Here is a 26755-nt window from a genome sequence, read left to right as displayed (position 1 = left end):
TGGGTTGGGAGAGGAGGGGGAGGAAGAGGGAGGGAGGGAGAGAGAGGAAAAAGGAGAAAGAGAAAGGATGACTCAGAGAGAGCTCTGTGGTCCAGAGAAGGACTCTGCCCCCTACTTCTCAGTAGCGCTGATGGAGCAGTAATCATCAGATCCTACAGAAGAAACGGCTGCCTCGTGCATGGAATACAACCTGAAAATTGATAACACTGCAGCCTTGTAAAACACTTCTTTCAAAAAATTAGAAGACCTATTAACCATAAACAACATATAATATAAAATTTACACAAGTTCATTTTGTTCTCCCTTTTTTTATATATGAATTGAAAAACTGTTTAAGAGGAAGAACTCAAAAGGCAATCACTTAATCTAATGATGTCTATTTTATTAAATGCCCATAAAAAGGTCTATTTTACTAAATGCCCATAAAAAGATGTAACTGAACTTTAAAGAGGAATAAAGTTGAGATTTTTAAAAAAGAAACTAAAACACAAACATCACATTAAAACATAGGCTTAAACATACCATTTAGAATCAATTTTATAGCATACATGTATATGTTATATAAGTGAATACTTAATTATACACTTATATACTTATTAAATGAAAGAAATGCCAGCCAAAATATATTTGTTATGATAAATCTTATATTGTATTTTAAATAAGATTAGATACTTAATATTCAAGCTTCTCATTTACACAATTAAGGACTAAACCAGAAAAGTCTTGCCATAACATATTATAAAAAACCATTATAATCATTAAAGAATAAAAATTTAATGCATTTGTGCTCACTTTGGCAGCACATACACTAAAATTGGAACAATACAGAGAAGATTAGCATAGCCCCTGCACAGGGATGACACACAAATTCATGGAGTGTTCCACATTTTTAAAAAATAATTTAAAATTTTTAATGCTTTTAATGTGAGTTTTGTGTTCTATGAAATGTCAATACAACTTTATGAAGAAAAAACTTCTGAGTAAGGATTTGTCTGTTTTCAGAATATGACTATGTGGCAGAGGCAGCATGCCTTATGGAAAATTTATTTTCCACACACTCAAGTCTCTGAAGACAGCAATTCAGTATCAGATGAGAGACAGGAATGCCCCAGAATGACTCCTCCATACAAGGTAAAACGCATTTCCATACAAGGAAAAATGTATTACCTTTCTCCACAGAGGTATCAGGTACTGGCTCATGTGACTGCTTTATTGGTGAGGAAGCTTTCACAGGGGCTGGAATGGTCAAAGGCAAAGATGGCGGGGCATCCGAGATATCTGACTCGGACGACTGAGGATAAACGGAGTCTTCTCCGAGAGAATGCCGATGGAGCTCAACATCCACTACCTGCACAATTGGGCAACAATTGGGCTCATGAATCCATCATCAATGCCACAGGAAGTCCTAAACCTATCTAAAAACATGGTACTCTAAGAGATGTGGTAAGTGATTTCTATTCATACTTCAAAGGCAATTTCAATCTCAAGAACTGTAGGACTTATCCCAGACGATAATCTAATCTGGCTTAATAGATAACTCAATGAAACCAATGAAAAAATTGGGGCACTTCCATTTACTGTTTCTACACCTTAGAACACTCTTCTCCCCAGTCTTTGCATGACTGCCTCTTTCTCACTATTAGGTCTCAATCAAATGTCACCTTCTCAGAGAGGCCTACCCAACCAATCTAGCTAAAGCAGCACCTTTGTTCCCCAGCTACTCACTACTTATTTGTAAGTGCGATTATCTTATTTGCTTTTATGTTTACTGTATATCTTCTCCCTGTTCTCAACATAACCAAGAATATAACTCTTTTAGAGTAGTAGCCACTCTCATTTGCTCATTTTTGTATTCCCAGTATCTGCGCCAGTGCAGAGTATGGACTACAAGCTCAATAAACATCTTTCAACACAACACAGCATATTTCCCTAAACAGAGTAAGGTTTAACCGGCTAATTCTAATTATAATGGCTACTGCTGCTATATCATGAATACCAAAAAGGAAGGGGGAAGATTATGAGGTGGGAATATAAAGCTAAAGCCCTCATATTGCCTGACTTTAGATTTATTATTGCAAGGCACAGTAATCAAAACAGTGTGGTACTGGCACAAAGACACACGTTAGACTACTAGAATAGAATACACCCTCACATATATAATCAAATTACTTTAGGCAAGGGTGCCAAGACTACTGAACAGGAAAAGGACAGTCTTTTCAACGAATGGTGGTGGGAAAACTAGAGATCCACATGCAATAGAATGAAGGTAGACCTTTATCTTACACCATTTATAAAAATTAACTCAAAATGGATCAAAGACCTAAACATAAGACCTAAAACAACACAACGCTTAGAAGAAAATATGCGGGCAAAGCATCATAACACTGAATTAGGCAATGATTTCTTGGATATGACACAAAAAGCACAGATAACAAAATTAAAAACAGATAAATTGAACTACATCAAAATTTAAAACTTATGTGCATCAAAGGACACAACAGAGTGAAAAGGCAACCCACAGAATGTGAGAAAATATCTGCAAATCATGTTATCTGATAAGGGATTAATACAAAAAATAGAGAGAACTAAAAACCAACAGAAAAAAAACCAAATAACTCAATTTAAAAGAAAAAGATGTGAATACACATTTCTCAAAGAAGATACACAAATAGCCAATAAACAAATGAAAAGATGCTCAATATCAATAATCATCAGGGAAATGCATATTAAAACCCCTATGAGGGGGATGGGTATAGCTCAATGGTAGAGTGTATGCTTAGCATGCACCAGGTCCAAGGTTCAATTTCCAGTACTCTCATTAAAACAAACAAACAAACAACCAACCCACAATGAAATACCACCTGACACCCAACAAGATGTCGACTATCAAAAAAATAGAAAATAACAAGTGCTGGCAAAGATGTGGAGAAATTAGAACCCTTGTGCACTGTTGGTGGGAATGTAAAATGGTGCAGCTGCTGTGGAAAACAGTAAGGCATTGCCTCAAAAAATGAAAAATACAATTACCGTATGATCTAGCAATTTCACTTCTGGGTATACACCCCAAAAAACAGAAGCAGGGACTCAAACAGAAAGATGCACATTCTTAGCAGCTTTATTCACAATAGTCAAAAGATGTAAGGAACTCAAGTGCTCAGTGACAGATAAGTAGATGAACAAAGTGTGGTGTAAACATACAATGAAATGTTCCTTAGAAGTAGGGACATTCTGATGCATGCTAAAACATGGATGAACCTTGAGAACATTATGCTAAGTGAAATACGCCAGTCACAAAAAAAGAACATTGTACAATTCCACTTATATGGTAGCTGGAGTAGTTAAATTCATAGAGACAGAAAGTAGAGGATGGTTGCCAGGGGCTGAGGGGAGACAGTGAGTTACCGTAAATGGGTATGGTTTCAGTTTTCAAGGACAAAAAGAGTTCTTTTGGAGATGTATGGTAGTGACAGCTGTACAAAAATGTGAATATATTTAATACCACTTACCACTTAAAAATGGTTAAAATAGTAAACTTTGTGTATTTTATCACAATACAAAAAAAAAAAACAAAACAAAAAGGAGGGAAATAAACTTTTGTTTTTAATTTGGCACACATCTTTTTCCTACTTAAAAATGAAGATCAATTTTCATTCTATTTGTTCCCAAATACTGCAGGGAAAAAAACCTACCGTCTCTGCTCCAAGTGTCTGCAAGCCAGTGTAAGTTCTGTCCAGCTATTGAAAGACAAAAGGAAGAGCATTAAGTTTCACTACACTTACTTATAGAGTTTAGGATACAATCTTACCTAAAACTCCTCTCACTACAAGTCTTCATATCAGAGGATCTACTTTTTTATAATGTAAACTATCAATTCATCACTTCAATAAAAACCTTCAGTTTTCTGGGGAAAAAATTGAGCAAAATAAATAAAAATAACTTCAGACATTAAGGTAGCTACTATAAAGACAGGCTATAAAAATATACATGCAGTGTGATGACACAATTATATACTTAGGATATATAAGCACTTTTGAAAAGGAATGAAAATTTAGGTAATATAGGCAATACTAATTACTTGCAATATATCAGCATCCTGAATGATTTATTTTAGAGGAGAGAAAGAAGCATAAACTGAGGGAATGTTAATAATATAAACAAAAAAGTTTACAATTGTATACAAAGAGTTTAAGTTCTTATTCTTATGTTTTAATTTATATCCTCTCATTTTTAAAAAAAGATTTGTGGCAGCATATCAATAGAAACATTATACTGCAGGATCAACTGTTAAAAATGATTAAGTTGGGTAGAAAGGAAACAAAGGAAAAATGAGGGGGAAAATACGAAGCTAGGGACAGGTTAGTAAATAGAAAATTCTAAAGGCTCGCAAGAGGTAGATTTCAAGTCTGGCTGAGTCCCTTAGAAGCCAACACAGAGAAGACAACTCAGTCATGAGATCTAGTGTTCTTATTAGAAAAGGCAATATAGGGCAGATTTATAGTAGTTTCACGGAAGAGATCTGAAGTTTTAATACTTCAACCTTAGCCAACAGTATGACTGCTAAAAAGATATGGGCAACTTTAGGCTACCTCCATTTTCATATTCGCTGGAGTACAGGAAAAATTCTCTGTAATCTGCACTGGCCTATCTTTTATTCTTGGGACTATATTTTAAGAGAGACATTAATAAAACAGAAGTGTTATCAAAATGGCACGAGGAACCAGAAAGCACAGCATACAACAAATGTTACAAGAACAGGTCTTGCCTGAAGAAGAAATGATTTAAGGAGAGACATGAAGGCTATCATTAAACATTTTTATGAATTCTTGTAAAACAAAAGTCCTGTTCTGTGCTACTCCAGAAATTGAACTAGTTTGAGATCAAGGTTAAAAAAACCAGGAGGGGCAGTTTTAGGTAAATTTATGAAAAGAATCTTCCAAAAGCTTGTTTAGTAAATGCATAAATGGGTTGTTTTGGGAATTACTGTGCTCCGTGGTGATGGCTGAGGAGTGGTTAGATTACTTCCTGTCAGGGATGCGGGATATGGGAATTTCATACATCCTGAGAACTTTAAATTGTACATAACTCTCTACACTTGGAGTATTTAGTATTTAATGTAACTATTACAGTATCATGTAACTATTACAGTATCAAATGCAGACTGTTATGTACTACAGAATTTCAGAATACAGAGAGATAGCTATGGACTTTAATGGTCAGAAAAAGTCACAAAGAAACTTGAAGAATGGAAAGAATTCACACAGGCATCTGAGGAGGGAAGAGCATGACAGAAAACTCAAGAGGAGGCCCAAGGCATTTCTGGGACAGAAGAAACTGACCTGGCTGGAGCAGGATGTTCATAAAGGAATTAGCCTGGGATAATTTGGGGGAAGTATGTTGAGTCAAAATGTGAAGAGCCCTAAATAGCAGGCAGGGGAGTTTGAATTTGAATAACTTTCAATCAAAGCTTCTCAGAGAGTAATAGCGTAATGGTTCTGTTTCAGGAAGACTAATCTTATGGTGGTGTACAGAATGGACTGGGAAAGGAGACAGACTGGAATTAAAGAAACTAAACAGGAGACAGAGCAGAATAACAGCCTAGCAAGAGTGGGAAGGGCAAAGGGTAGAATATGAGAAAAATTATGAAGAAAGAGAAATGGTCTGCAATTGAACAAATATTTAGAACCCAGAGGGAAGAATCAAAGATGGTTCTGAGAGTTATTGTAGAAACAGAAAAACGATACTCCAGTATAAATAAAAATCAATGGTCACAATAGAGGTGTTTAAGTTCTCAAGGCCAATCAACACATAATAAATAGAAAAATTAAGGAAAACCTGGTAAGAAATAAATGCTGTCATTTTAAAGCTGTGTCTCAGTCATTTACCAAGGACTCTAAGTAATAAGGACAATACATTACATATAAAAACTATGTAAGTAATTTCCTTTATTTTAGGGTTTAGGGCTCAGCCCAGTGTGATATAAGATGGTATATGCAGCTTAAAGTAAGTTAAAGGGAAAGCAAAACTATTTTGCACCTTCTTCTCAGTAAGTGGGAACATATTCTGCCCCTCTGAACAAAGGGGCTGTATGTTCTTTACTTGGTGTCAGTTCTTCTCTGAGGTTATAAAGCAACCTTGTTTTACAGTGATGTCTAAAAAATAACTTAAACATGAAGCTAAGCAGTGCTATCTACCACCAATGGAGGGCAAATCTCAGCATGCCTTATGGCCAAAGAGTGCACTCACAGAACACAGGGAATGAAAAAGGAATTCTGCAAATGTATTCAGATTCATTCGAGAGCAATTAATGGGAAGAAACAATGTGGTAAGCCACAAAGTAAGTGTGCTTTGGGAGAAGTTCAATACTAGGATTTTATCTTTATCTTATATAGAGAAAATGTACACAAGACTACTACAGAGAGGGCGTACAGGAAATATAAAAAAATGGTTTGTCTTCCAACTATAAAAATCATATGCTTATTATATAAAATTGAAGGAAAAAAACCCACGGGAAAAAAGGGCAAGAGAAATTGCCCATAATGTCATTACTTCAATTACTCCAACATTTTAGTATATTTCTTTTGTGTTTTTCCCACCTATTTAAAATCACGGCTAATCTCATTCCATACATATAGTTTTACACTTTGTGCTTCTCACTTACTATAATGGTAGTTTTTCCCCATTTATAGAAAATATTTTGTAAAATATAATTTATAATGGTTACATAATATATAATGCAGATATGTCAGTGAAAGATTTTTTACAATACAAATCAGAAGTATTACAACCTTGCATTGTTCCTTGTATCTTCTAAAACATGTTCATGTTTATCTTTATCCCTAGGAGATACATATATTCTTTATTCTTATGAAATAAACAGACAAGGCTTATTATTTGTGCCTCATTTTATAGAAAAAGTAAAATGTAAAAAAAAAGATTTCAGTCACTTAGCACCAGGTAACCTAGTAACAGTACACTCTGATTAGAGACTCAGGTCTTCCAATTATATGTGACCAATTTCTCTTTCTGAAGAATTTATATTCTGCTGTAAAGTGACCCTTACCCCAGCTTTCAGAGGACAAAGGAGTGTTGAGGCAGTAAGCAAAACACACTCAAAAAGATTTATCCTGCTTCCACTATCCTTGGTCTCTTCTCTCAGAAGGCCTAACCTACTGCTTCAAGTACCAGGTGAAAAGAGAGACTTCATTTCTGGGGAGCAATGTTTGGTTACAATACCTTCAGATTATGTATGATATCTATCCTCTTGTTCTGGCTGTCCTTAAAGTGAACTTGAACTCTGACAGGAAACTCACCCCAGCCTCTTCTGGTCAGGTGAAAAGGAGGCTCTCTAGAGAAAAGCAGATGTAACATGTTAGTCCACGTTCACCCTCTTATTCTAGAAAAGTTTCGTCATAATGGATGAGTTAGAAATTCACATCCTCCTGATAATCATTTAGATTTCCTCATTTGATGCTAAAACAGTATGCTGAATATTGCTAAAATGCTAAACTATAAAAGAAAAATTGCAACTTAGACAAGGAACTAAGATGATTTGATGGATGTCACAACATTAGAGCAAAAATCCTTGACAAAAATCCACGACAGACATAGGCTGTGAGGTAAATGTTCCCTATTTTAGACACATTTAGTCTTCACTCTGGGAAAAACAAAACAAATCATGAATGCTCTATCTGAAAGTGATAATTAATTTGAAACTACCTGTTAAGAAGACTTTTAAAATTACATATGACTTTACATAACTTTAGTGAATAAAAGAATGTTTGTGAATGCTAACTGGACTAGAGAATTTTCAGTCAAAATTTAATTCGTGAAGGGAAGAAAAAAGGAATATTGATGAGAAAGACTGGTGAGCTGTTGATAATTGGCATTCGGTACATGAAGGTTCAATATACTCTACTTTGTATATGTCTAGAATTTTCCATAAGAAAAAGTTTACAACTTTAATTGAGACCTTCATATATTCAAAAATCATATGATTTAAGTTAATGGGGGGAAAAGAGCATGTTTTAAAACGAAAATGAATCACTGGCTTGGAATCAGTATAACAAGAGAGGATGCCAAGACTGCAGGGAGAAAGGAACTTTCAGTGGCATGTGCTTTCAGAAAACTAAGGAGAGACATGAATTCAGTAAGGACAGAGTCCAAGAACACAACCTGAGAGGAGTCTAGCAACACATGTAAACTGCCAGGCACAAAGCCAAGGCCACCAGGACAGGAAAAAGCTCTGAGTATGAAAGCAGCCTGCAAAGTAGGAAAGCAACAGCTGTACCATAAACCAGAGAAGAAAGAAAGCAAAGCAAACTAGAGTTCCCTGGATGGAAGAAACCAGCCGAACACGAGCTGAGTTAGTAAGAAAAGTAGCTATGAAATCGGTATAGATTCAGACAGACAGACAGGCTTGTCGTCAAATGAGAAGGTCAACTTGAGACAGCAGTTTGAAAAGGGGTCCAAAGCCAGAGACACAGTGGGGACTAAAGACACAGTGGACTTAAGAAGAATAATTAAAGGAAATTCTTTTGATGACAAATTTAGTCATTTAAAATACAGTAAAGCTAAGTGGGTAGCCTAAATTCATTCTGCAATATTTGTCGTCAATCACGTTGTTTATACGCTGAATTTTCTCTTACAGCGGATATAGTAAATTAGCTGAGCTCCTCAATTTACGTACATAGTCTAAATATAGGCTAATCTCTAGTGAATGGACAGGAAGGACTGCTGTCAGGGAAGACACACAGGCAGATAAGTACAAAGGCCAGGAAAAAGGAATAACATTTTTAATAAGAAATTCCTCCCTAACGATACTTTTGGAAGCAGAAAAGCAATCCAAGACCTACCAAGAGGCAAGACATCAGCTATGGAAACATCATACTTCAAAAAATATATGTATTTCACACAAAAAAGGACTGCTTCCCCTGAACTCACATCTATATTTCTAGATACCTCATAGAAGGTAGAAAGTATTGATGACCAAGAAGGAAAACACAGAATACAGGGCTAAAAAAAATGGCTTCACTGGAAATACAGAATGGAGTACAACTCCTCACCCAACTAATTAATTCAAATGGCCAACCAGTCTTTTAGGATCACTTCTAGTGACCCAGAACTCACTACTTAATGAGATTCTCTATTACACTTCTGAACAGCTCTGTTACAAAAAATTTCATCTTCTTCCTGCATGTTAGTTCTAGTATGTTTTCTGGAATCACAAATAAATTCTTCCTCCACATGACTTCCAAAAAAACCTGAAACATTCCATTAAGTTTTTTTCCTTTCAGGGCAAACACATTCTGTTCCGTATAATACCAGCAGAAGCAAACACTTACATTGTTTACTATGATCCAACCACTGTTCTAAGCCCTTTACATCTATTATTTTATCTAGTCTTTATAATCACACTATGAAACATACCCTCTGAGACACAGAGACTGAATAACTAACCTTCCCGAGGTCATGCAGCAAGTGAAGCAGAGATTTAAACTCACAAAACAGGCTCCAGGGCCATGCTTATTTTTTTAATGAGATATGAACATTGTGACGAGGCTCACTCACTAGGGTGTTCTCTTGAGGGCCCGGCCCAGTCTAGTCTCTCATGCACCAAGGGCAGGAATAGTCTGCTAACACAGGAACCATGTGTTCTCCATCTTTACAATCCCTGTATAGGTCCTGAACCTAGCATACATTTAGTAACTGTCTTGCACCTAAAAGTAAAGTATATAATCATAGCTTTTAGGAAGTTGGCTGAGGATGGTCATAGCAACTGGGCCAAATGCAAAACAGATGGTCTTTGGGAGCAGAATCTATCCATGTTCTTCATAATGTGCTGTGGTGAGAAGATACAGACTGCATGAAGTACATACACACACGCTTTGGTCCAGAGGTAAGATTAACCCCAAGTTTCAAGGTAGTTGCAGAAGATCTCACCTACTCATCACATTACTTTAGATACCTGATGCAAGAAACATCTTAAAAGGCTTGTAAAAAAAACCAAGTTATAATTAAATCTAGGACACATGTTAATGTTCTGTCCTATTTTATTTTGGTTGCACACCTGAAGTTTAAAATTCAGTTCTAAGAAGAATATTTTAAGAATACAGACAAACTGGAGTGTGTCAGAAAATATAACCTGAATGGCATAGGAACACAAAGTTATATGAGTGACAAATGAAGCAAATGTGAATATCTGGCTGGGAAGAGATTGAAAGAGACCCAACAATTGCTTTTAAAATATCTGAACAACAGCTATACAGAAAAGGGATTATAATAATTCTGCGTGGTGTCACAAAGAATATGAAAGGTCTCTGCTCAGGATAACTAAAAATTTCCAAACAAACAGTCAACTACAAATGGAAGAGCCTGCATCATACATTCAGAATTCACTCAACATAAAAAGAGCATTTACTATATGCTAGGCACCATGCTAGACCCTAGTGACATAAAAGACAATTAAGAAAAGGTCCCAAACACCAAGAAGTTCTCTATCTAGTAAGGGAAACATACATGTAAATTAATGTGTAATGAAAGACTTATATATATTATTTGTTAGAAAAACACAGAGGTGTGGTTGATCATAACAGATTACTTCTCCAGGAGTTTTAAATACTAGAAGCATACAAAAGCAAGTATCTATTTTAAAAATCATAACCCTGTAGTTAATAAAGTATGGAAAAGTACGCTCTTAGGAAAAGTATGTCGTAATGGTATGATTCATAGGCAGTGAAAAACTAACTGGTCAGATGTATAACCACAGACAATTTACACAATACTGTCAGAGTGGCAGGGACCAGAAAGAAAATAACTATTAGGGTTATTTATTATTTCATTAATGTGAAAGAAACCTCATAAATTTCACAAAACAAAGTTAATTTACAATCAACAGAAGAAACTCCAGATGTGTAAGATGAAAGAGAAATGTGAAGAGCAGGTACAGTATAATCTTTTCCTAGGATTTCCTCAGACTGTTACAACACATCCTAATAAGTGTGATTTGCCACCTTTAACTGAAGATTAGTAAAGATTTCTCAGCAAATACAATTTCATATATTATTGCATGATACTCTTCTACAATTTAAAGGAAATTAATGTATTTTACAAATTTCAATTCTTAGGATGAGAACTAAGAAATAAAACAGGCATTGATTTGCACCATTAAGTATTAAGGATTTTATGTAATGAATTTTTAATCCCATGGCGGCAATTCAGATATTTATCATCAATAAAAAATACGATTTATACATTTTTTAACTGCTTCACATGCTTTATGTTAAATAAAAACTACTCCTAAGACTGTCCAAGACAGTATGCTTCTTGTAAAAAAAACTATATAAGAGAATTACTTGCTGGCCTAGACATTAAAATATATTCTTTTTATTATTTACAATTTTATAGACAGTACTTTTTAAACTCATCTATTTTCTAACACTCTCACTAAAAAATATCTGTATTAGAACACTGGGTTAATTTGGAGTCAGGGTATCTAAACTCAGAAAATACTGCTACTCTATAAGCCAACTTAAAACTACAAAATATTCTTACTATCCCAAGAATTTCAGTAAACAATCATTTATTATAATTTAATCCCTTTAAGAAAGTAGGGCAAAGAAGGATTCATTGAGAAAGTAACCTCTGAGTTGTGTCTTGAAGGATAAACGGCAGCCCTTTAGAAAGACAGCCACACTGTGTGTGTGTACGTACATACGCATATATGCATGCAGGTGTGTAAATGAAGAAGACAGACAACAGGAAGATAGGATCCCTGGCAAAGAAAACAAGTCTAGGTCACAAGTGGAATTCTAGGTGAGGCTAGACAAGCTGTATCAGGCATTTCTGAAAGGTTTCACGAATCAGGTAAAGGCTGAAACAAAATCACAGATGAGGACTTTTCAACACTATAGTTTTAAGAGTCTAAGAATGAAATTGCTCCTTTATCAGACTCTACAATGTATAAAACAAAGTATCAACACTTTTCTGAAGTTCTATCCGGTGAAATATGTCAAGAAAATGAAGGGAGTTTTATAAATAGTAAAAGAAAAAAAATTTGTTTGCATTGGAAAACTTTTAGATTGATTGATTCTCCTGGGTAGACAGGATAGAAAGCTCTAATACCATTAAAAAAAGTGAAAATTAATCATTAATTCAATGCAGTTTCAATCCATAACTTGACACTTAGATTCTAAAGTAATCTGGAACAACATACTTACTCAAGAATGGCCAAGGAAAAAACTGTAGAATAATAATCAGGGGAACATATTCTACCAGATATCAGAATACATTATAAAGCAAAACAATTAAAATAGTATAATACTGGTACAGGAATCAAAATTATCAACAGCATCTAGCATCAGATCCATGTTTACATGAGAGAATCAATCAGTGTAAAAGTTTTACAATGCTTCAAAGGAGTTTTTTTGGGAGAAGAAGGGAAAAAATGGTCTGAAAGCCACAAATACGAGCAAGAAAGACATGCGCCCCACGCCTAGACCCAATGGTACACGGTATGTGAGAGAAAAAAAAACAGCTGCCACTTGAAAGTTGTTCTCAGGAGAAGAGGTGTTCCCAGGAGAAGAGGTGTTCCCAGGAGATAGCCATGTTTTATTTAACAATGAGGAATGGAGGGAATGTTCTGAAGAGAGTTGAGGCTATAGGAGATTCCACTGATAAAATATGACAACCACTTCACAATACATTCATATAATGAATGTATATGTGATACGTAACATCACATAAAGATGTAAAGAATACACCTAAATGAAATAAATTTCAGAACACTATATGTATTATCATTCCATCTTTGTCAAATAACAAAACCAACAACAATGAAATCCAACAACTATACTAGGTTAATGATACACAGTTAAAATATCACTATGGGTAACTTCTGAGAGGATGAGATCATGGGGAACTTTCAACATTAAGTATTTTGGTAATGTTAGAATCCTGTATTTAATTCTGCTATATTCTGATAATCATAAAAAGCAGTAACATTTTTATATTCATCTGTATCTATATAAATAAGTTAAGCTATTTCCAGAGGAGAGCAGAATCAACTAATGTAATTCAGCTAGTAACAACCTGACAGGAGGAGACGGTGCCTGTTTAGTGAGACAGAAATCTGCAAGATGGAACTAGAGCTAAACCTATATTGTGACTAAAAGCCAAAGCTGAGTAAATTATTAATAATACAAGAATTTCAAGGGAGTGTTCTCAAGTTGAATCACTTTTCTTCCACTCCAATAAATCTGTACTTCTCAGGTTTAATAACTCAAGTGTGCTTACCTAACTTCCACGAGGTCATTTGGTTTATAGCTGGGATGAAGAAAGAACCAGACTTTCTTAACAAAATGATTAATGCTGGGTTCTCTACGAGACCCTCGGACATACACCATCCACTTGTGGGTTGATTGGTCATTTTCTTCTCTCTTGTCAGGAGGTATATACCTAAAGGAAAAAAAGAAACTTGAATTCTTCTTACCTAAGAAACCAATTAACTACTAAAACAAGATTAAAAATCAATTATAAGAAGAAAACAGGAAAATTTACACATATGTGGAGATTAAACAACATACTACTGACCAACCAATAGGTGAAAGAAGAAATAAAAAAAATATATTGAGACAACTGAAAATGGAAATACAGCATACCAAAACTTAAGTGATGCAGCAAAAACAGTTCTAAGAAGGAAGTCTGTAGTGATAAATGCCTACATTAAGAAAAAGAAAGATCTCAAACAAGTTAACCTTACACTCCAAGGAACTAGAAAGAGAAAAACAAACTAAGCCCAAAGTCAGTAGTTGGAAGGAAATAACAAAGATCAGAGCAGAAATAAATTGGAGACTAAAAACACAATACAAAGATCAAAAAAACTAAGAGTTGGGTTTTATTGAAAAGATAAACAAAACAGACAAATCTTACCAAGAAAGAGAGAAGGGGGGCTCAAATAAATTAAATTATAAATGAAATAGGAGATACTACAACTTATACCACACAAATACAAAGAATCACAAGAGACTATAAACAATTACATGCCAAAAAATTCGACAACTTAGAAGAAATGAATAAATCTTAGAAATATACAGCCTACACAGACTGAATCATGAATAAACAGAAAATCAGAACAGAATTACTAGTAAGGAGATTAAATCAGTAAACAAAACCTCCCAACAAAGTAAATTCCAGAACCAGATGGCTTAAAGGGTGAATTTTACAAACATTTAAAGAACTGATATCAATCTTCAATCTCTTTCAAAAGAACAGAAGAGAACACTTAAACTCATTTTATGAAGCCAAGATTACCCTGTTACCAAAGCTAGATAAGGATACTGTATGAAAAGAAAATTAGAAGCCAATATCCCTGATAAATGTAGACACAAACTTCCTCCACAAACATTAACAAATGGAATTCAACAGTACATTAAAAATATCATATACCATGATCAAGTGGGATTTATTCCAGCATGCAAGGATGATTTCAGTATCTGAAAATCAATGTGACATACCACCTTAACGAAATGAAGGATAATAATCACATGATCTTCTCATTAGATGTAGAAAAAACATTTGACAAAATTCAACATCCATTTATGATAAAAACTCTAAACAGAGTATAGAGGAAGTATATCTCAACATAATAAAGGTAGAATATGACAAGCCCACAACTAACATCATACTCAATGGTGGAAAGCTGAGAGCTCTTCCTCTACAATCAAGAACAAGACAAGAATGCCTACTCTCACCACTTTTATTCAACATAGTACTGGAAGTCCTAGCCAGACAAGAAAAAGAAATTAGACAAGAAAAAGAAATAAAAGGCATTCAAGCTGGAAAGGTAGAAGTAACTGTCTTTATTTGTACAAATTACCATATACAGAAAAACCTAGACTCCACTTCAAAACTGTTAGAACTAATAAATGAATTCAGCAGAGTTCATGATACAAAATCAACATAAAAGAATCAATTGTGTTTCTATACACTTACAACAAACTATCAGAAAGAGAAATTAAGATAATTATTCCATTCACAATAGCATCAATACAGTAAAACACTTAGCAATAAATTTATCCAAGGAGGCAAAAGATCTGTACACTGAAAACTATAAGACAGTGATGAAAAAAACTGAAGATGACACAAGTAATTAGAAAGATATTCTGTGCCCATGGATTGGAATAGTTAAAATGTTCATACTGCCCAAAGCAATCTACAGATTCAATGCAATGCCTATCAAAATTCCAACGGCATTTTTCACAGATACAGAAAAACAATCCTAAAATCTGTATGGAACCATAAAAGATCCTCAATAGCCAAACCAATCTTGAGAAAGAAAAACAAAGCTAGAGGCATCACACCTTCTGATTTCAAACTGTATTACAAAGATATAATAATCAAAAGTGATGGACTGGCATAAAAACAGACATGTACATCAATGGAACAAAATAGAAAGACCAGAAATAAACCCATACTTATGGTCAGTTAACTTATGACAAAGGAGCTAAGATATACAATGGGGAAAAGATAGCCTCTTCAATAAATGTTGGGAAAACTAGAACAGCCACATGGAGAAGAATTAAATTGGACCTCTATCTACATACACAAAAATCAACTCAAAATGGATTAACAAGTTAAATTTAAGACCTGGAATCATAAAATGCCTAGGAAATATAAGGGATATTAAGCTCCCCAACATTGGTATGGGCAATGATTTTTTGAATTTGACACCAAATACAGAGGCAACAAAAGCAAAAATAAACAAGTGAAACTACATCACACTAAAAAGTTTCTGCACAGGAAAGGAAACTATCAACAAAATGAAAAGGCAACCTATGGAATAGGAAAAAATACTTGAAAATCATGTATCTGATAATGGGTTAATATTCAAGATATATGAAGAACTCACATAATAGCAAAAAAGAAAAGATTTATAAATAGGTAGAGGAACTGAATAAACATTTTTCCAATGGCACACAAATGGTTAGCAGGTACATGAAAAGGTATTCAACATCATTAATCATCAGGAAAATGCAAATCAAAACCATAATGAATTACCACCTTACACCTGTTAGAATGGCTGTTATCAGAAATACAAGAGTAAATCTAATAAAGAAATACAGTTTGAAAAAAAAATACAAGAGACAACAAGTACTGGTGAGAACATGGAGAAAAGAGAACACCTGCACACTGTTGGTGGGAATACAAATGCAGCCACTGTGGAATCTCCTCAAAAATTTAAAACACAACTACCCCCATTTCTGTGTACACATGCAAAGACAATGAAAACAGGATATCAAAGAGATGCACTCCCATGTTCACTACAGCATTATTTACAATAGCTAAAGACATGGAAACCTAACTGTCTGTCAAGAGATGAATGAATATATGTTGTAAAGCTACAGTAATCAAAATAGCATGGTACTGGCATAAAAACAGACATAGACTAATGGAACAGAATAGAGAGCCTAGAAATAAACCCACACTTACTGGTCAATTAACCTACAACAAAGGAGGCAGGAATATGTGATGGGTAAAAACACAGTCTCTTCAATAAATGGCGCTGAGAAAACTGGACAGCTACATGCAAAAGAATCAAACTGGACTACTTTCTCTACCATATACAAAAATAAACTCAAAATAGATTAAGGACTTAACTGTAAGACCTGAAACCATAAAACTGCTAGAAGAAAACATAGGCAGTATGCTCTTTGACATCAGTCTCAGCAGTATTTTTTTTTTTGAATATGTCTTCAGAGGCAAGAGCAACAAAAGCAAAAATCAACAAATGAGACTACATCAAACTAAAAAGCTTTTGCACATCAATGGAAACTATCAACAAAATGAAAAAGCAGCCTACTGAATGGGAGAAGGTATTTGCAAATGATATATCTGTGATAAGGGGTTAAGAACTAAGAACTCATAGAATTCAACATCAAAAAACAAATAACCTGATTAAAAAATGGGCAGAGGACCTGAAAAGACATTTTTCCAAAGAAGACATACAGATGTGCCAGCAGACGCATGAAATGATGCTCAGCACCACTAATCATCAGGGAAATGCAAATCAAAACTACAATGAGATACCACCTCATCTGTCAGAATGGCTTTAATGATCAAGCAATTCCACCTCTGGGTATTTTTCCAAACAAATTCAAAACATTAATTCAAAAAGATATATGCATCCTTATGTTCATTGCAGCACTATTTACAATAGCCAAGCTATGAAAGCAACCTACATGTACAGATGAATGGCACCAAGATGCAGTATATACATAAAATAGAATATTACTTGGTAATTAAAAATAATGAAGTCTTGCCATTTGCAACATGGATGGACCTAGATGGTATTATGCTAAGTGAAACAAGTCAGAGAAAGACAAATACTGTATGATATCACATATAGGTGAAATATACAAATCGAAACAAGAAAACAAACATAACAAAACAGAAAGACTCACAGATACAGAGAAGAAACTGGTGGTTGCCAGAGGGGATGGAGGTTGGTGAATGAGGGAAAAAGGTGAGGGAGATTAAGAGAACAAATGTTCAGTTATAAAATAAGTAAGTCATGTAAGGTACGGGGTAACAAATAGCTATGGTGACAGATGATAACTAGACTCATCGTGGTAATCATTTTGCAATGTATAAAAATATTGAATCACTAGATTGCTGCATACTTGAAATTAACACAACGTTAGGTCAATTAAACCAAAAAATTTTTAAAAACAGATGGATGAATAAAGACATGATGCACACACACACACACACACAGAGGAATATTACTCAGCCATGAGGAAAAAGGAAATCCTGCCATGTGTGACAACACAGATGGGCATTATTCTAAGTGAAATAAGACAGACAGAGAAAGACAAATAATGCTTGGTATCACTTATATGTGGAATCTTAAAAAAAGTCAAACTTATAGAAGCAGAGTAGAAAAATGGTTGTCAGGGGTTGATGGGCGGAGGAAACAGAGAGAGGTTGGTAAAAGGGTACAAACTTTCAGCCATAAGATGAATAAGGTCTGAAAATCTATGTATAAAACAGTGACTGTCATTGATAACACTGTATTGTATAATTGAAATTTGCTAAGAGAATAGAACTTAAATGTTATCTCACACACAAAAAAGATAGTATGTGAGCTGATGATGGATGTTATTTAACTTCACAAGAATCCTTTCAAAATGTATACATATAAATAATCATAATGTACACTTTAAATACCTTACAATTTTGTCAATTATATCTTAATAAAGCTGAAAATTTTTTCAATTAAAAAAACCCTAAGATTCCAGCAATATTTAACAGCTCTACCACCTTACCAAACAAAATGAGTCTTTGCAGTTAAAATTAAAAACAAACAAACAAACAAAACCAACTTTTTTTGGTCTAAGGGGCATTCCCTTAAAGTTTGTTTTGTTTTCGGATTGTCATCATACAATTTAAAAAAAATTTTTGCTTTTTTCCTGCTAAGTGAGTACATGAGGTAGAAATAAATTGGCATATTTTATTCCTAGGTTAGGGAAACTCTAGTCTTTGAGTTGATTTCATTCACATTCTGAAGTGCTAGAACTTTAGACTCTTCTTTTTCCTACTCATTGCTGCCAAGAAGGTTGGAACTGGTCTCTTGCATTTTGAAAGCCAAAACAAGCCATTCCCTTAAGTATTGACCACGGTAAACCTAGAATCCTTAGCCCTCCCTCTTGAGGTTCTGTCTTTATTTCATAAGGCCCCCTTATTACTTTCTGTTGGAGAATACAGTCATGGCCTTCTACATGGTCATCTATGCCTATGGTTATCCTTAGTAATACAGTGGGCCAAACTGCATAACCTAGTTTTCCTTCAGGAGTATTCATATGCAGTCTTCACTCTGCACGTCCATAAATGCTAGCCTGGGCCCTGTTGGGATTTTAATCGGATTATCTACGTATCAACTTGGGGAGAAGTGTTATCAGCACAATATTGAGCCTTCTTATCCATGAACATGGTTTATTACTCTAATTATTTAGTTCTTTCATGTCTTTTAATAAAATTTTTATACATTTTCATGAAAGACGAGTATATCTTTTATTTATTACATTGTATTCTTATTACTATAGTAAATGTATCTTTTTAATGTTTTCTAAGTCTGTCATACAGAAACAGTCCACTTCTGTGTACTAGTACTGTATTCAATAATCTTGCTAAGCTCTCATTAACTCTAAAGCTGTCAAAAATTGTTTTAGATTTTTCTTTCTTTTCTAATCTTTATACTTTAAAATTGTCTTATCTGACTATCCCATTAGTATCTCCAAGTGCAATGGTGAATAGGAGTAGTGATACCAAGTATCTCTTGTTCCTGACCCTAAAGGGAAAGCATTTAATATTTCACCATTAAGTACGATATTTGCTGCAGATTTTTTGAAGATATTCTTTACCTGAGTTAACTAAACTCCAAATTTGCCATGAGGGTTTATCACAAATAAACACTAAATTTTGTCAAATATTACTTCTGCATCTTTTGAGGTGATCATAATGTTTTATCTCTTTCAATCTGTTAATGTGGTTATTATACTTACTGATTTCTAATGCTAATTCAAACGTATTTTTTTGGTCATGAAGTATTGTCATTTCTATAGTTACTGACTTTAGTTTGCTAATGACTTTATTCAGTATTTTTGCATCTATATTCATGAATGTCAATGTCCTACAATTTTCCTTTTCTAATGAACTCCCTATTTGACTTTATTAACAAAGTTATGGGACCTTCATAACGTAAGTTAACAAATGTTGTCTCTTTACCCCCAGAAGATTCTGTATGCAATTGGAATTAGCTGTTCACTCAGACTTCAAGGCAATCTCGTGGTAATTTGGTTTTGTGAAGAAAATGTTTTTAAAATCAATAATTAAATTGACTTAGTAGTTCTAAAACTATTCAAGGTTTTTCCTTTTTTGAGTCATTTTAAGTAGTATTTTTCTAGGAATTCTCCATTTCACCTAAATTTTCAAATGTATTAGCATAAAGATGATATTTTATCTCAATAAAATAATTTCTTTTAACTAGATAGTTATATCCATGTGCATTTTTATGATTGTTGATACATTTAAATGTATTGTTATTAAATTATTTTATACTATTTGTTTTGTATTTTTCCTTCTCGACATCCCTCCTCCTGCCCCTCTTTGCCATCTTTTGGAATCAGGTTTTTTTCCCTTTTTTCATTCAATTCCCTTCCACCTGTTACTACTTTTAAAGTTTACATCTCTATGTCTATTCTTTTAATCTAAAGTAAATCAATAATTTTTACACTTTTCCAGAACAAATAAGGATTTTTTAACTTTCATGCCAATCATTCTTCTCTACTTAAAATTCATGGTTAATCAGTATTTTAGTTCTAACTGGTCTTTTAAAAAAAACAAAACAAAACAAAACCTATAAATTGGACTATAATTGTTTGAAAATGTCAATGATTGTTTCTCCTCAATCTTCTCATGGCCTAGTGGGTCTACTGAATTTCTAGTTTTGGCATTTTCTAGGCTGACCTATATTGTGCTGTAGTTGAGACCACAATTCTAACACTTCACATTAGTCCCCTTAGTTGAATTCATGTTAACTCTAAAATAATCCATAAAACAGAAACTGAATTTCCATAATCCAGGTCTTTTAGTTCTACTTAAATATTACCACATACATCATTGAGAATCTTCGTTTTTGTTACCTTGGAATTTAATACACTTCTTGTTGGTTATTAGTGGTCCATTAACTGGGACTTGGAAGATTCTCTCCACATCTGATCCCCCACCCCCAGAAACTTACTGTAATTCTGAATCTTTTATTTTCAATAATTGAATCTAATTACAATTTTCATAAATATATCAATTTATTCATTAATCAAATATGTACTGAACACCAACTACTAAAAGATACGAAAACAAACAAGACATAGTTTCTACTCCCAAAGACATTCCAGTCTGATTTTGAAAAAATATATGAAAACAGGAAATGATTATATAACATGATAAAAATGACAAGAGAGCACAGAGGAAGTACCCAATGAGGAGGAGAAGGGCAAATAAGGCTTTATGAGGAAGTAACATTATTACTGTGTTTGAAGATTTATGTCTTTATCCATTCCTAGATACTTGACAGAAATGATGACACTCCCACAAGAAAGCACGAGATCAGACTGTCAAAGAGACAGCCCTTTAGCTTGGAGGAACTCTGCCTTCAAGACCTACTCTACAACCTTTTGTTACAAATTTAAAACATTTCAATTTGGGGCAATTAAACATTTTTAGGAATTAGGAAGGCCCCAGGGATAGGACTAGGTCAGAAGTCAAAAGTTCCTCCAAACTTATCCACACTTACATGCTAGATAAAACAAACCAATTGTGTAAAAGTTCATGTCTTCAAATTTTTTACCAAGCAAAATTTTATTCTATGTCGAAGATTAGCAGACACACTGAAGTAGACTCAAGTCTCTGAAACTTCATTTACTTTTAAAACAACTAAGAGTGTGGGGGAAAAAAATCCCTTATTCCTACTGTAACGCTGTGATAATAAGAGTATGCCAGAGTATTACCATAAATGGATGACTGAAAATAAGACAATTCAACTGGATACTCACTTGGACACATTGCCCACTACTATTGTTTTCTTTACAAAAAGTCGTGAAGTCTCATCTCCTGTAAGATCAGCATTCCGCTGCTCTGTTTTGGAGCCAGTAATACTAGAAGTGTCCTGGAAAAAAATCATAATCAATTTTCCTTTTCAATTTGGACAATTTTCAATAGGCAGAAAACACAAAATCACATGATACGAATGGAGTAACTCAGAACTATTTTTTACCAAATCTCTGGCATTGTGGCATCTCTCAGCATGAAAGAATAATTTTACTATAATTTTTGCATTAGTTTACAGTAAAAGTCTGTATACTGTACTTCCACATATGTTTGTGTGTTTTTAATAGTCACACACAGCTGCTTCATATATGCAAATAGGATGTGGAAGGATACACAAGAAACTACTACAGTGGTTACCTCTGGGAAATGGGAATGGGGCAAGGACTCAATGGAATTTACTTCCTCTCCAGCCTTCTATATTATTATAAATTTTTCAATAAGAAGTAATATAAAATAATGGCTAATTTAAAGTTTGACTATAGAAACAGACTGCTAGTGTTTAAGCCTTGGCTCTTACATTTACTAGATGTGTAATTCTGAGTAATTACTTAACTTCTCTGTCTCAACTTTCTCACCAATAAAATAAGGATGATAATAGTATCTATCTCAGATGACTGTTTTGTATAGTTCTTAGAAAAATGCCTGGTACACAGTAAACACTAAATATTTGTTATATAAACATGAACGTGAATATTACATAAAAGATGGTAGGTTTCTAAATCTTATATCTAGTGTGACCTATATTTGTTTTAATTAAAACAATAAAAACATATGCAGTATTTCCCCAGAAACTATACTGGAAGGAGACTTGAATGATTTTTCTATTCTCTTTTACTTTTCTGCAGTTTAATGAACTGCAGAAAATGCATTTGAACATATATGAATTTGTAATCAGAAAATATTTTTTAATGTTATCAAAAATAAATCAAATCCTTGATGTCTGAGCATGTGGAAAACAGCCTGGAAATTTCCTCTATCACAGAATATCTAGCTGAGAAAAACCACTGGTCTCATTCAGTAAGGAATCTATAGCCAAATACTATACCAAGAAGTTCAGAGCAGCTCAAGATGGGAATTCAAATAACAAACTGACAGGATCAAAGAGCAATAAACAGTTTTCAATTCTACTTATTTTTCTAATCTCCTCCAGTTATTAAAGCATTTTAGAATATAATGTATCAAAGATGAAACTACTGAAGAGCCACTGCTCTTGAGAGAATAAACATGACACAGTGGAAAGACCTTGGGCAAGGTCACAGCACTGGCAACTCCTCAAGGTTTCTTTTCACATCTACGTGAATGGCATCTATGAGTTGTGCAGTGCGCAAGAGCCTTGAATTCTAAAATCAGAAAGATTTTTAAGTTTAATTCTCACTTCTGATACTTGTGGACAAACATAACTAACTTCACTGAGACTCAGTTTCCCCATCTCTAAAATGGATACAATTAACTTATTTCCCAGGGTTCATATGATGGTTAAATGAGCTAATATGTGCATACTTAATAAATACTGGTTCCCTTCTCCTGTGGCTCCCTCCCATCCATCTAACTATACCCTTCCAGGATTTCGGCTTGGTCTCTGCTCCATGTTGCTTGAGAGTCTTTCTTCTATGTCCATATTGCTGTTAGTGTCTTTGTCAGATAAGAAGTCATTGTGTTGAGATAAAGAGTCACTTTCTGAATGATTGGCCGATGGTGTTTCTGATCTCTGATTGGCAGGAGATGATGACCTAGATGGTGATTCTAAAAATTTCTTGATAGCAGGATGATTAAAAACCATTGTATCACATGTCTTCGATCCCTGCAAAAATGAAAGCAAAACAAACTTGCTTAAAACCCTTCAAAATCTCCCCACACCCATAAAATGAAGTCCAAACTCCTTAATGTAATCCAAATCAACAAAAAACTAGAGAATGATAAATAATTACGCAAGGTCCTAACATTAAAAGCTAAAGATGCAAGTCCTCAGAAGATAAATTTAAAGATAAATATATAATAACATATGAAAAGTCAGATTTGACTTAAAAAAAAGTCTCACATTGCTTGACACAAACACATCAACTGCTCTAAATAAAACATTCCCGTAAGAAATATAATTTTAAAAAGTGTATATAAAATGGCTCCCACATAGAAGTAAAATATAGCATAGAATGCTTTAAAATGATTAATATTGCTATGTAAAGTTTGCCCTAAGTCCAGTACTAAAGCCAGCCTATTTTTCTGTATCTTGTTATTTGCATATAAAATACAGCATGTTCTGTTATAATGTAATACACTGTAGTTACATTCCTAGAAAGTCCAGCTTTCAGAAATTGTGCTAATGATTAAACAAGCGAGTAAATGGGGGCCAGAGATTAGTGTTTCAGAGTCAAAGCAACAAAGTTGTTCTATTTCAATAATAAAGGTTTATTTTAGAGCTATAAATATATTATATTAGAGCAAACTAAAAATAATTAAACGGCAGATCATAATAGACAAAAATATACCTAACTATCCTTGAATAAATCATAATCAGAATATAACAGGATAAAAATCAGTGTATTTCTAGGCTATCAAATGAAACAGTTCAGTACTACTAATGGTTAAAAAGTGGGGGAGGGGGACGGCTTATGGTTTAAAAAAGGGAGGGGTAACAAAACATTAAATGAATAACCAGCTCTTCAAACAGAGCAGCTATAGTCCTATGTCATGCAGCTGCCAGCTTGTGATGTCTATCTTTTTTAATTCAACAGCAAGCCATATAACAGAGGACATTAGAATCTGCCCTGGGTTAAATCTCTCAAAAATTCATGTCCACCTAGAACCTGGAATGTGACTTTATTTGGAAATAGTCTTTTCAGATGTAATCAAGTTAAGATGATGTCATATTGGATTTGGGTAGGCCTACTCCGATGACTAGGGTTCTTAAAAGAGGGAAACTTGGATACAGAAAGAAACAGAGAAGACACACAGAGGGAAAAGTTAATGTGAAGTTAAAGGCAGAGACTGAAGTGATGCAGCTACAAGCCAAGGAATGCCAAGTACTGCTAGCAACCACCGGAAACTACGGAAAAACAAAGAATTCTTCCCTAGAGTCTTCATAGGGAGCATGGCCCAGCCAACATCTTGACTTTGGACTGTCAGCCTCCAGAATCATGAGATAATAAATTTCTGCTGTTTAAGCCACCGAGCTTGTGGTAATTTGTTATGGTAGCTCTGGAAAAGTAGTTCAGACTCTAAAATGTAATATGGAAACTCCTGCAGTAGAAGAAACAACTATCTACCATCTAAGATTAAACTCATATAATGCTTCAGGGGTACTTCCAATACCAGATACCCTAAAGCTCCACGGGATGACAAGAAAGCCTACACGACAGGTACCTCTCATCTGCAAAAACCATGCCAAGCAGTATGTTACCAAGCTCCCCCTAGCCTTTCCACTATTTTCACTGAGCCAGTGCCATCTAATTTTAACTGGAAAAAACTCATAAAAAAAGAAAAAAACAAACAAAACTTATGCTGAAATTATCAAAGTGTCAAAGAAGAAATACTTCTGTATCAGTTCAATCTTATCCCCATCCTTTATAACTGGAGCAATCTAGCGGCAAGCACATTAACCAAGTGATTAAACTTGGTATCACTAACAGTAGCACAACCTGGTATTTCTCTTAATGTGATATAATATGAGGCACAGAGCATCACCTACGAAGTATTATCGCCAGAAAGATTTAACCTTGCCTTAATATAATCAAATTCTTTAGACTTGGCTCCTATTTTATGGAAAAATAGATGGAATGAAGGAATAACCCAAGGGTGAAAAAATCCAAAATGTGGAACATTCCACAAGTTAAATGGTCTGGTCTCTTCTAATAAGTCAATATCACAGGGGAAAAAAGGTGGGAGCAATGTTCTAGATAAAATGAGACTAAAGAAACAAAACAGCCAAATGTAACACATGAACCCTCATTGGATCCTGGTTCAAAAAAACCAGCTTTAAAAGACATTTTGGGGACAACAGGGAAAATATGAATATGGACTGGTTATCAGATAGCATTAGGGAATTATTCTCTTAGGTATTGTGATTATACAGAAGACTGTCCTTTAGGATTAGGTATTTAGGGATGAAGTGCCATGATGCTTAGAATGTACTTTTTAATGTTTTAGAGAAAAATTAGATAAAGCAAATATGGCAAAATGTTAAAACTGTTGAAGCTAAGTGATGCATAAACAGGTGCTAAAGTCACCTTTTCTGTATATTTGAAAACTTATACAGAAAGTAGGGGGCAGAAATCGGGGCTTCTTGAATGGGGTAAATCTACTGAACCTAAAAACTGCCATTCATTAACAGTAAAAAGTCATAGAAAAATCAATCAATCTACAATTTACTCCAAAGCCAATCATAATCAAATGAAGAGGAATAAGGCAAGTTGGAATAGGGTCACACTAATTTTTGTATCTGCAAAGCCTAGCAACAGTGCTAACAATTAGAGAAGAGTTAAGTAAAAAGGAAAAAAATGTTACTCAGGATTAAGGATTATGATTGAATACAATGATAAATTTATGTATATTTCCAGGAAGGTAGGCTAGGCTTCTTGAATTCTAAAAGTCAGTAAGAAATGTTTTGAAGGCAGGGATTCCACATCAACACTAATTTCCCCTCACGTAACATAGGTGGCCAGAAATGACTGTGTATGAGGGAAACTTACCTCAGAAACTTTCAGAAGTCCTGCAGAAGCATAGTAGTTTGCAACAATGCAGGCACGAAGTTTATCCATCATCCTTCTTGCCTCAATCAGTCGCTAAAATAAATATTAATCCATTACTTTAAAAAATGGAAATGACAGAACTATACAAACAATTCATAAATAAGAAATGCAAGACCCCAAAAAGCTCAACTTCTTTACTAATCAAAGAAAGACAAATAAAAATGACCATTTTCCACCTATCAGATTGGCAAAACATTTAAAAGGATGACAAAAATATTAATATATATATTTATATGTCTATATGCATATTCACTGAGAAATGTTCATTAAGATATTGTGCATAAGAGCAAAGAGGAATTATCTTTTGGGACAGAATTTCAGGTAATTTTTTTCATCTTTTTCTGCAATTT

At 34.2% G+C, this 26755-nt stretch overlaps 1 protein-coding gene and 1 non-coding gene across 6 annotated transcripts in view; one reads left to right on the top strand and one right to left on the bottom strand.

Moving 5' to 3' along the window:
• The window catches only part of YEATS2 (YEATS domain containing 2), a 92143-nt gene that overhangs the window by 45711 nt on the left and 19677 nt on the right, over positions 1–26755 (bottom strand). For all 5 annotated transcript variants that reach the window (XR_010383715.1, XM_031452141.2, XM_064493276.1 and 2 more), the window contains exons 4-10: positions 26346–26438; positions 23216–23461; positions 21606–21718; positions 13291–13452; positions 7234–7345; positions 3690–3734; positions 1168–1348 (exon numbers count right to left, since the gene is read on the bottom strand). Coding sequence is in view for 4 of the 5 variants with exons in the window: in XM_031452141.2 (XP_031308001.1) it covers positions 1168–1348; positions 3690–3734; positions 7234–7345; positions 13291–13452; positions 21606–21718; positions 23216–23461; positions 26346–26438 (952 nt within the window). In the remaining variant the exon portion in view is untranslated. The remainder of the gene's footprint in view (positions 1–1167; positions 1349–3689; positions 3735–7233; positions 7346–13290; positions 13453–21605; positions 21719–23215; positions 23462–26345; positions 26439–26755) is intronic.
• Positions 785–891, top strand: LOC116155852 (U6 spliceosomal RNA). The gene has a single exon (XR_004139746.1). It is a non-coding gene; the product is annotated as a U6 spliceosomal RNA (small nuclear RNA).

The sequence above is a fragment of the Camelus dromedarius genome, chromosome 2 (assembly GCF_036321535.1).
Source record: "Camelus dromedarius isolate mCamDro1 chromosome 2, mCamDro1.pat, whole genome shotgun sequence".
NCBI lineage: Eukaryota > Metazoa > Chordata > Mammalia > Artiodactyla > Camelidae > Camelus > Camelus dromedarius.
Note: the sequence above shows the minus strand (reverse complement) of the source record. Positions and strands in the feature narration are given on the sequence as shown.